The sequence below is a fragment of the Mirounga angustirostris genome, unplaced genomic scaffold, assembly GCF_029215605.1.
Source record: "Mirounga angustirostris isolate CCGP_5_RB_7025 unplaced genomic scaffold, mMirAng1.0.hap1 SCAF_3, whole genome shotgun sequence".
NCBI lineage: Eukaryota > Metazoa > Chordata > Mammalia > Carnivora > Phocidae > Mirounga > Mirounga angustirostris.
Window position 1 is genome coordinate 162449465 of NW_026991711.1, and position 12188 is coordinate 162461652.

General features: G+C 41.4%; 1 protein-coding gene across 2 annotated transcripts in view; it reads left to right on the forward strand.

Annotated features, from left to right (window-relative positions):
• Positions 1-481: 481 nt before the first annotated feature.
• The window catches only part of KIAA2012 (KIAA2012 ortholog), a 102970-nt gene continuing 91263 nt past the window's right edge, over positions 482-12188 (forward strand). For both annotated transcript variants that reach the window (XM_045868196.3, XM_045868197.3), the window contains exons 1-2: positions 482-565; positions 1752-2036. In XM_045868196.3, coding sequence (XP_045724152.1) covers positions 482-565; positions 1752-2036 — 369 coding nt within the window. The remainder of the gene's footprint in view (positions 566-1751; positions 2037-12188) is intronic.

The window sequence follows — 12188 nt, forward strand, 5'->3', positions numbered from 1 at the left end:
CCCCTTTTGTGAACACTGCCCTCAGCAGTCTCTGCCTTGCCTAGGCTGGTTTAAGAGACTTCACTTCCCTGTGCTGCCATAGCAACCAGGAAACAACCTTCCACTCACAATGAGAAGGATGGTGCAGTGGCCCAGATCTGTAGATGCACACAGCCCCGTAACAGAGCAACAGGACCAAGGGACAACAAGGGCGCAGGCGAAGAAGAGAGAGAGGTTGCCCAGAGACTAGACAATCCAGAGCTTGAGGAGTCTGGGCTTGCGGTTTATTTTTTCTCCCGACAAAGACACACACTGTCTAAACTATGTGGCTGGTTGTTATTAAGAAGCTGCTGTACGAAGGAAAAATGTATTTAATAAAAGGCCCAGTGTTTGTGGTCTTCTTGGGCTCACTGCTGAACTCAGGAAATCTTGAGGTGTGACCAGTTTTCAGCCTTCAAAACCACGATGAACTGCCCTTGAGAAGGGTGGTCAGAAGGGAAACATGTTCACGCTCTCTCTCCTGAGCCGGGGACATGGGAAGTTGGTCCAGAACAAACAGAAGCTAGAAGTCTATTTTGAACCAGAGGTGAGTCTTAGAGCTGAATATTTTGGGGGTGGGAGGAGAATGCTCTCAGAGCTGAATATTTTGGGAGAATATTTTGGGGCTGAGCCGTGCTTGCCTTGGTTTGGTTTGTTAGTGAGGTTGGGGGGTGGGGGTCGCTGGTAGACGTTCCCTCCTCCTTGGTAAAACTCAAGAAAATAAGGAAGTTTGCTTGCACGTTGATACTGCCCCTGGAACCCTCCTCCTTCCCCTCGCACGATGACTTACAGCCTCATTTGCTTTAGACTGAAGGAGATTCCAGACTGTTTAGAATTCAGATGGTTTGGTTCAAGACCAGAATTTCCACCTGGGATCTAGGCAAGTTGATGGCTGTTTGGTTTTTAGAAGTTTTGCTCTGTGGTTGAAACACTGTGTATGTTCATACCATTTCAATGGCTTCCTTGAACTTTCTGGAATTCAACCCAGAGGACTCATACTTAACATAGGCAAAAAATAAAAATAATTTTTTTTTTAAATCTCATTTTAGAAGATTTTAAAGAGGTGGCAAAATTCCCCTGTACTGGAATTTTATTTCACTGAATCCCCCCAGGAATAAGAAACCCAGTGGGGTTCTTTGAAAATGTTTGGATCACACAGAGATTGCCATTGTCATGGTAGCTTGTCGTGATATTTGACCTTTGCTATATTAAAAGACCTATAAAGTTTCAAAGGACCTCTGTGGCCAATGGCATTTACTTACTTAGAAGATATGCAACTACTTTATAGGGTCCGAAATAGCCAAATTAGGTAATGTTACATAGCATCTGGGATATGCACAGAAAGCCTTCCTGTGTACAGCTGAAGTGAGGGTTGGAATGAATGGTTTGCCCCTATTTAAACTGCCATCTAGTCCATAATTTCAAAGTTATTTGCTGCCCTTGATACTTACGACTACTTACTTGCATACCAGGACATTTTAACTAGCCTATTGAAGCCTCCAGGCTTGAATGGCTCTGCTGAAAGTTGTGTGGGGTAAAACCGAACCCTGCCTGAGGTTCTACTGATTCCGAGATGTGGAGAACAAAACCAGTTGCTCCAAAGAGTGCGTGTGTCCCGGGACAGCATGAAAACAATTCACAGAAAATCGGTCACTAAAAAACTGTCAAACACCTTGCACCAGGTCTGTTGCTATCAAGGGGCCATGGATTGAGGGGGTTTCTTTCCGTTGCAGGATTACTTGAACTGGAAGTCTCCAGAAGATTATGTCCTGGTCAGCAAACCGAAGGAGGAGGGCAGTGCCAGCCCGCACACCTGGAGCCTCTTTCTCCCCAAAACATTCAGTACTAGGAAGGGGGCCCTGATCCTCTACTCAGAAGGTTTAGCCTTATCAGCATGGACACCGGAGGAGAGGAGACAAGGCCCCCACTGCCCCAAAGGCCACAGGAAGAGGCCGGGTCTTGAACTGCGCACACTGCAGGACCTCAAAAAAGCCATCCTGGCGTACGGAAGGAGAGAGGTAGGCAGAGCAGTCCTGGGTTTGGGGAAGGCGCTGGCCTGCGTGTCTGGAAATCCAGTTGCAGCTTTGGTTTGGCTACACCTTCTCAGACCCCAGGGAAGGTATGGAACCCTAGGACCTCCGTTGCCTCATCTCTCAGATGGGCTTGTGCTCTGGGCCCTGGGGGCCTCACACAGTGGTCGCGGGGCTTAAGTGAGATACTGTATGTGAAAGGGCTCTGAAAACATCAGGGGCAGAATTACCCTCATCTTGTATTTTCCTTTCCGTTAGAGTAACACAAAGTCCTTTTCAGCTTCAGACAGATCCAGGCCAGCAGACATTTCATCAGAATCCTTGAAATCCTGTCTCATAGCCACAAGCATCATCCTCACACCTCTGATGTTTTTGGCTTTGTGGAAGGGAGAGGGAGAACATTTTAAATATTTACCTTGAGCCCTTCAGCATCTGCAGGAGAAGTCAATGAGTTTTTCCATTCTGAATTTAATCTTAAGGGAAAACCCCTGTGCTCATTTTTCTGATTCATACTTTCTAATGTCTTATGAGATGTCCACATGGCCCCTGATTGATGTAACTGCATGCATCAGCCCTTTGGCTGAGGCCATGAGAGAGTCTGGAAAGATGTGTCACTTTATACAACTCTAGGTTATAGATGCTGGGTTACTCCCTAGTTTATTTTTTTTTAAGATTTTATTTATTTATTTGAGAGAGAGCAGAGAGTGGGGAGGGAGGGGTAGAGGGGCAGAGGGAGAGGCCGACTCCCTGCTTAGCAGGGAGCCTGATGTGGGGCTCGATCCCAGGACCCCGAGATCATGACCTGAGCCGAAGGCAGACGTTTAACCAACTGAGCCACCCAGGCACCCCGACTGCTCCCGAGTTTACTGCTGGCTTCTCATTTCCCACAGGCTAAAGTCATTAGCTTCTTATGCCAGGCCCTTCAGGCAGACTTTCTTTTCTAAAGCTAGCAGCATCTGCCAGTCGTTCTTACCACCACCTTAACTATGAACCCCTCAAGACCCCACCCATGTGAATAGCTCAGTGTTCCCCACACATTCTGTGCCCTTTTCTGACTATGATTTGCATCTGCTTCTATGCTCCTGCTTACACTTCAAAGCTCCTGCTGACCCTTCAAAATACGACTCAGATGTCATTTCCTCAGTGAAGCTTTCTCCCATTTCTCTAGGCAAAGATATCCCATTGCTCTCTCCTCTGTGAACATTCCCATAGCATCATGCATTGCAATGTATCTCTTTATCCATCTGTTACCATCTCCTTGAGGGCAGGGACCATGTCTAAATCATTTCCAGAAAACAGTGACTACCCACAAATGTTGGTGGAATGAATAAATCGATCCTGTAGGGCATTTTCAGTGTTTCTTACATCATCTTCCAATATCATTGTTGGGCAACTTATCACCTACCCCACCCTAGACAGAGTTTCCAAAAGGAAAGATTCCTGTCCCCTTTTCCTTCTTTCAAAATACAGAGAAGCTTTTTTTTTTTTTTTTTAAGATTTTATTTATTTGAGAGAGAGAAAGCAGCAGAGGGAGAGGGAGAAGCAGGCTCCCCGCGGAGCAGGGAGCCTGATGCGGGGCTCGATCCCAGGACCCTGGGATCATGACCTGAGCCAAAGGCAGACACTTAACTGCCTGAGCCCCCCAGGCATCCCCAAAATACAGAGAAGCTTAATGATGTGACCAAATGCCCATTGTCCTTTGTCTTAAAATCATAAATTTGGGGGTGAAAGGAAACCAATTATTGTGGAAATCTTACTATTATTTTATAGCCCTTATTTTATTTAATCTTCACAGTGACCCAGTGACATATGGTTTTTCTTCCCCCCTTTCATAAATGAGAAAACTGAGGCTCAGAAGAGTTAAGTGACCTGGCCAATGTCTCAGAGCTAGTAAGTGACAGAGCCAGAATTCCAGCCCGGAATTGCCTGCCTCTCTAGGGCAGCATGCTTTGTACTTTGCCCTATTGTCTGTGAACTTGGAAGGGCCCCCAGATGTCATTGTGCCAGGCCTTGGCCTATTTGTCCTCAAATCCATTCCTCACCTTTACTTTACTCTGCTCTGCACAAAAGTGGGGTTGACCACAGGCTATATATAATTCCACAAACATCTGTGTCTACTAGCTTCTAATTGAATTTGCTAGTGGAAGACACTGGAAGGAGACAGGAAAAAGAGGAGAGAAAAAGGCCAAGGTATTTCTTCCCTTCCATTCCATCTGTAGGTGTTGAGAAACACCTGCATCACCTCTGTGGTCCAGCTCCCGACAGACAGGCCCAGTGTGGCTCCTCACCAGGTTCCTCCAGCTGAGCCCACCTGCTCCTCCCTCTGTCCTTGAGCCCAGGGATGGTGCTGGCTTTTTGATTACTAATCTCAGCGTTGCCTCGCCGTCTTCCTGGCTTCTGAGCTCTCTAATCACCTGTGCAACCAATGCCCTGATTTAAATTTTTGCTGTGTTTAAGTACTTAGAGTGGTTTCTGTTTTCCTAATTAAACACTGCTATGTAGGCTAACTTCCTGTCAAGAGTAAGAATCCCTTCCACAGCTTTCAGACTCTTGACTATTTCAGGCAGCAGGGATATTTTTACTTTATAAAGTAGAAGAGTCTATTTGGGGATGGCTACCTCTTGGGTTAGACTTGAGCTCACTGAAAAGAGGGTAAGTTCCTGTCCTCCCCTGGTACCCACCTACCAGATTTATAACGCACACCTGTAACAAAACAGAATATGTCATCTACCCCCGAGTGGGTAGAAGGGAAATTGTGTGAAGAAATCAGAAATGAAAGAAAAGAATAGTTACAGGCAGAAATTTACGATTGGAGGACATTGTAGGTTGAAATAGGAGGAGCAATTTGAAGGGATTTGGGATTAAAGAAAAGGAACAGCTCAGAAGAGGAGAGCTTTATAAACTACAGACCACCATCTGATTATGAAAACCACAGACTGGCAAGAAGCTTTTTACATCATAATATCCGGTGCTGAGAAGGCTGTGGGGAAATGAGCTGTCTCATACGTTAGGAGCACACATTCACATGACTTTTCGGGAGGGCATTTTGGCAAAAGCCTATAAAGAGCTAATACTCTGATTCAGCATTCTACTTTTAGGAATTTGCCTTAGGAAATAATCAGAGATGTGCCCAATAATTTACACCCAAGAATGTTTACTACAGGTTATTTATTACTATACAAAACATTGAAAATAATAAATGTCCAACAATGAAACATTGATTAAATAAATTATAGTACAGTCATATAATGGGTTTGGAGTCAGGCAATAAAGTCATGTATTAGTCATGAATAACGTGAGAAAATATCCACAGTATATTCTTAGGACAGATTACAATGTAATATTCATCTAATAAAAATACTGAAGTTCATTAACATTTTTTTAGTATTTACTATGTTCCTGCTACCTTTTTAAGTACTCTCTGTGTATAACTCATGTATGCTTCCTATCAGCTCTGAGGGTGTACTGTTATTAACCCATTTTAGAGGTGAGGAAATTGAAGCACAGAGCGCTTGAGTCATTCACTCAAGACTATACAGCCATCTAGGGGCGCCTGGGTGGCTCAGTTGGTTAAGCGACTGCCTTCGGCTCAGGTCGTGATCCCGGAGTCCCGGGATCGAGTCCCGCATCGGGCTCCCTGCTTGGCGGGGAGTCTGCTTCTCCCTCTGACCCTTCCCCCTCTCATGTGCTCTCTGTCTCTCTCATTCTCTCTCTCTCAAATAAATAAATAAAAGATCTTTAAAAAAAAAAAAAAAGATTATACAGCCATGTAGATGATCACCCCAGAATTCGAGACTAGGCAGTACAGAAAACATCGCCCCTCTAATGCGATCCCAATTTTCAAAAATTAGTTATACAAGCAGAAGGATGCACATCAACATTTAACCATGGGTGGTGGAATTAAAAGTCATATTTTTATTTATACATACCTTTTTACCAAACATTATTTTTTTTAAGTCATGGAATTTTAAAAATAAAATAAAAATCTATGGGGAATCTCTCATCTTTATATGGATTCCCTGTATATATGTAATTCAATTAGATTTCCTCCTGTTAAAAATAAACATTTTTAGGGCGCCTGGGTGGCTCAGTTGGTTAAGCAACTGCCTTCGGCTCAGGTCATGATCCCTGAGTCCTGGGATCGAGTCCCACATCGGGCCCCCGGCTCGGTGGGGAGCCTGCTTCTCCCTCTGACCCTATCCCCTCTCATGCTGTTTCTCTCGCTCGCTCTCTCTCTCTCAAATAAATAAATAAATAAAATCTTTAAAAAATAAAATAAAATAGGGCGCCTGGGTGGCTCAGTTGGTTGAGCGACTGCCTTCGGCTCAGGTCATGATCCTGGAGTCCCTGGATCGAGTCCCACATCGGGCTCCCTGCTCGGCAGGGAGTCTGCTTCTCCCTCTGACCCTCTTCCCTCTCATGCTCTCTGTATCTCATTCTCTCTGTCTCAAATAAATAAATAAAATCTTTAAAAAAAAAATAAAATAAAAAATAAAATAAAATAAAATAAAATAAACATTTTTAAAAGTAAAAATCTATTGAAAAATAAAAATCTATTCCTTTGAAGGAAGTAAACAGTGGCAGAGAGAGTGTGGTTGAACCTAAGGAGCCAGGTGAGGTCAGGTAGGGAAATGAAATAGAAACAGTGCTGTAAATTAGGCCTACCAATAACCACATCATCTATGTCTCAGGGTCAGTATTTCGTTGTCCAAATAGTATATAGTTCATGTGTTAAAAACACCACACTCAAAGTAAAAGAACCAAATTGGGCAGGAGGGAATGGGAGATAGTTAACAGACAGAGTAGTGCTACTTACAGAAGGATCTCTACTGGCTAAACTGTGAATCAGGAAACCAGCAAAATTCCAGCTCATTCAGACCTGTGATGCTAGAGGCCATCACAGGGAGGTGCAATTAAATTTTTCAACCATCTCACGTTATTTCCACTTCCATACGTGGGTATAATGACATGCATGTGGCAGTATGTCTGGGTTTTATAGCTCAACATATACTTACCCTTTAACTTTCTTGATGGCCCAACTCCCAACGAGCAAAGATAAGTGTTAAGTCAAGAGATTAGATGGCAGAGTTCTCACAATTGTAGATACATACAATATGTTGCTTTTTTTTTTTAAAGGAGAAAATATTGTTAAAACATTCCCAAAGCAGTAACCATTTTTCCTGAGGGCTTTAATTCATTCGGCTTCCCATTATTTAGACATCAAATAGCTATAAAACCTAAATAACCATAATTTGGGATAGTATCTAAATGATAGTCATAATGATTCTCTTGAAACATGGCAGAATCTTCAAGTACTTCTCAAATCATCAGAAATATGCAATAATTTTCACATTGTTTTAGTATTTCCTATTCTTTTTTAAAAATATATTTTAGGGGGCTCCTGGGTGGCTCAGTCGTTAAGCATCTGCCTTCAGCTCAGGTCATGATCCTTGGGTCCTAGGATCCAGCCCCACATCGGGCTCCCTGTTCCATGGGAAGCCTGCTTCTCCCTCTCCCACTCCCCCTGCTTGTGTTCTCTCTCTCGCTGTCTCTCTCTCTCTGTCAAATAAATAAATAAAATGTTTAAAAATATATATATATATTTTTTTAGTTTTATTTGGTTACAAAGAGTGTGGGGGTTTCTGAGTTTTGTTTTGCTTTTTTTTTTAAGTGATCTCTACGCCCAGCATGGGGCTTGAACTCATAACCAGGAGATCAAGAGTTGCATGCTCTACGGATTGAGTCAGCCAGGTGCCCTAGTATTTTTTTTATTTTTTTTAAGTTATTTATTTATTTATGTGTTCACTGGAGGGGAGGGAGGAGCAGAGGGAAAGGGAGAGGAGAAGAAGACTCCTTGCTAAACATGGAGTCCGATGCAGGGCTCAATCCCACAACCTTGAGATCATGACCTGAGTCAAAACCAAGAGTCGGCCACTTAACCAAATAAGCCACCCAGGTGCCCCTCTTTTTCTTATATTTTTAGAATTTTGTAAATCTGGTGATATTTTTAAGTGTCCAACAATAGAACATTGCTTAAATAGTATATTAAAAATAATTTGGGGGCACCTGGGTGGCTCATTTGGTTAAGCATCTACCTTTGGCTCAGATCATGATCCCAGGTCCTGGGATCGAGTCCCGCACCAGGCTCCTTGCTCAGCGGGAAGTCTGCTTCTCCCTCTGCTCCTCCCCACACTCGTGCTCGCTCGCTCTCTCTCTCTCTCTCTCGTGTGCGCAAAAATAAATAAATAAAATCTTTTTAAAAATAAATAAATAAATAAAAATAATTTGTTTCAAAAATTCAATTCACAGAGCATCCCATTTCCCGGTCCCATTGAGGGATAAATAGGATTTAGATTACCATAGTTGATTTCAACCAAGGTTGTATTGCTCCTGACATCTCCCTTATAAATGTGGCTGCATTTAAGGGTAATATCAACCTTGTTCCACTGAATATATCCCTACACATTCTACACTGCCTAATACTCAAGACTCAAGGTTCTTAACTCTTTATTTAATGTTTTCAGCCAAAGTCCAAACCATGAATTTACCTTCAGGCTACTATTTTATCAAGTAATATTGTGAGAAATATGCTTTTTGAATGAAGTTTATTTTCCTGTCCTGAACATAATGATTCATCATACAAAATAGAAAAATACAGAGGGGCGCCTGGGTGGCTCAGTTGGTTAAGCGACTGCCTTCGGCTCAGGTCATGATCCTGGAGTCCCGGGATCGAGTCCCACATCGGGCTCCCTGCTCGGCGGGGAGTCTGCTTCTCCCTCTGACCCTCCCCCCTCTCATGCACTCGCGCTCTCTCTCATTCTCTCTCTCTCAAATAAATAAATAAAATCTTTAAAAAAAAAAAGGAAAAAAAAGAAAAATACAGAAAAGTAGGCAGAATAATAAATTATTTTTTGAGCTAAAGATCAGGAGGAAGAAGTTCCCTTTGCAACAACCTGCTACTTTTGTGATGGTGTTCCTAAGAAGTGCTCAGTGCTGATGGCTATCAACAAAGCATCAAGTAGGCACCAAAGCAGTGAAAGGTTAACAGAGTGACTTGACTGTACTCTTTGTGCCAACTGTCCTCCATTTGAGCAGCTCCTGAGCAGTTGTACTTAGAGCCTTTAATAAAGCTAGAAGTAGGAAAGATCAAGAGTGAATCATGGTTCAACCGTGACAATGAGGTCAAAGTATTGTCAATAATAGCTAGCACTTATTGAGTGCTTAGTGTATGCCTGGCATTTTATCTATATAACCTCACTCAATTTGCACAGGTTTATGAGCTGGGTGTTAGCTTTACCCCCCATTTTGTAGGAGGAAACACTGGGGCTTGAAGTTAATTAACTTGCCCAAAGTTACACATCTAAGGGGTGGAGCTGGGATTAGAAGCCAGACAACTGATTCCAAAGCCCCACTCCTAATGCCTACAGGGCCTGATTTTGAAGATTCCACACACTCCAGAGAAAAGAAGCATCCCTCTTGCTTTAACGGCATTTTTTGAAAAGGGACCTGGGTCTTCCAAAACATCCCTTAAAACCATTTATAATTCTAGGAAAGCAAATCAGATTTTCATCAAAATCTATCTGAGTTATAGGTAATATGTTCATAGTTAGCCATATATAAGATCCATTAGACTTCTGTTTTTCTAGGCTTTATGTATTTCATCCATTGGTTCCCTTGTATAACCAACAGATAGAATATTTATAATAATGGCTCACATTTATGTAACACTATTACATCCATCACTATTATAAGCATTTACACTTATTTCATTTAATCCTCACAACAACTTTATAAGGTGTGTTGTAAAATTTATAACAACTTTAAAAATATATTAAAAATACATGCATATATAACATATAACAACTTTATAAGTGTGACATAAAATTTACCACTTAAATTAATTTTAAATATACAGTTCAATGGCAGTAAGTACATGCACATTGTTGTACAATGATTACCACCATCCATCTCCAGAACTCTTTTCTTAAGTTTTTATTTTATTTATTCTTTTTAAAAGATTTATTTATTTATTTGAGAGAGAGAGCACATGCATGAGCTGGGGGAGGGGCAGAGGGAGAGGGAGAGAGAGAGCATCTCCAGCAGACCCCCGCTGAGCGCAGAGCCAGACAGACACAGATGCGGAGCTCAATCTCATGACCCTGAGATCATGACCTGAGCCAAAAATCTAGAGTCATACATTTAACCGACTGAGCCCCCCCAGGCACCCCCTTAAGATTTTATTTTTAAGTAATCTCTACACTCAACATGGGGCTTGAACTTATAACCCTGAGAGAAGAGTCACATGTTCCACCAACTGCCTGTTTTACAAAAGTAAAACTCTGTACCCTTTAAACAATAACTTCCTATTTCCTCCTCCCCACCAGCTACTGGCAGCCATCATTCTACTTCTTGTCTCTATGAATTTGACTACTCTAAGTACCTCATCTGAGTGGAATCATATAGTAGTTATCCTTTTAGTATTTTGTGACTGGCTTATTTCACTTAGCATAACATCTTCAAGGTTCATTCATGTTGTAGCATGTATTAGAATTTCTTTTTTTTTTTTTAAAGCTGAATAATAGTCCTCTATGTATAGACCAAGTTTTGTTTATCCATCCATCAGTCAATAGACATTTAGATTGTGTCCATATTTTGGCTATTGTGAATAAGGTTGCTATACACATGGGTGTACAAATATCTATCTGTTCGGGCCACCTGGCAGGCTCAGTTGGGTGTAGAGATTACTTAAAAAACAAAATCTGAAAAAAAAATCTTGAAAAAAAATCTATCTGTTCATATCCCTGCTTTCAGTTCTTTAGAGTACATACCCAGAAGTGGAATTGCTGGATCATATGGTAATTTTTTTTTCATTTTTTTGAGGAACTGCCATATTGTTTTCCCTAGCAACAGCTGCATCATTTTACATTCCCACCAGCAATGCACAAGGGTCCCAATTTCTCCACATCCTCACCAACACTTGTTATCTTCTGTTGTTGTTGTTTTTTTTAGTAATAGCCATCTTAATGGGTGTGAAGTGATATTTCATCATGGTTTTGATTTTCATTTCCTTAATGATAAGTAAGCATTGAGCTTACTTTTCATGTCCTTATTGGCCATTTGTATACCTTTTTTAGAGGTCTACAAGTCCTCTACCCAAGTCCTTTGTCCATTCTTAAAATCAGGTTGTTTTGCTTTGTTTGTTTTTGAGTTGCGGGAGTTCTTTATATATTCTAGATATTAATCCCTTATCAGATATATGATTTGCAAATAATTTCTCCCATTCTGTGGGTTGCCTTTTCAGTCTGTTGACATTGTTCTTTGATGCACAACTTTTAAATTTTTATGAAGTCCAACTTACCCATTTTTTCGTTTGTTGCCTGTTTTTTTGATATTATATATCCAATAAATTATTTCCAAATCCAATGTCATGAAGCTTTTCTCCTATATTTTCTTCTTAAAAGTTTTATAATTTTAGCTCTTATACTTAGGTCTTTGATCCATTTTGAGTTAGTTTTTGTGTGTGGTGTAAGGTAATGGTCCAACTTCATTTTTTTACATGTAGGATATGTATTTTTTTCATCCTCATTTGACAGCTTCTTAACTGAGGCTCAGATGGGTCAAGTAATTTCCCCAAAGTCACACAGCTAGTAAATGATGGAGCCAGAATTCAGACCCAGGAAGACTGAGCTCTTACAAGAACTGAAGCTTAATTTTTGCTGTTTTCAATTCTAATTGTTGTACCTTTGCTTTTATGACATATGGCTGGTCAAATCTTTGATGCTAAATGGTTTGGTCAGGAATCAAGCCCTGTTACAACATTGTAACTATGGGAAAATTCAGACCATTTTCTGATTCTCTCTCTTCTTTTTTAAGATTCACTTATTATACTGTTCCCCCTGTTTGTGCTCTTTCGCTCTGTCAAATAAATAAATAAAAAATCTTAAAAAAAAAAAGATTCATTTATTATTTGAGAGAGAGAAGAGAGCATGAGTGGGAGGGGCAGAGGAGAGGGAGAGAGAGTCTCAAGCAGACTCTGCCCTGAGCATGGACCCCAATGTGGGGCCAATCCCACAACCCTGAGACCATGAACTGAGCAGAAACCAGGAGTCGATGCTTAACTGACCGCACCACCCAGGCACC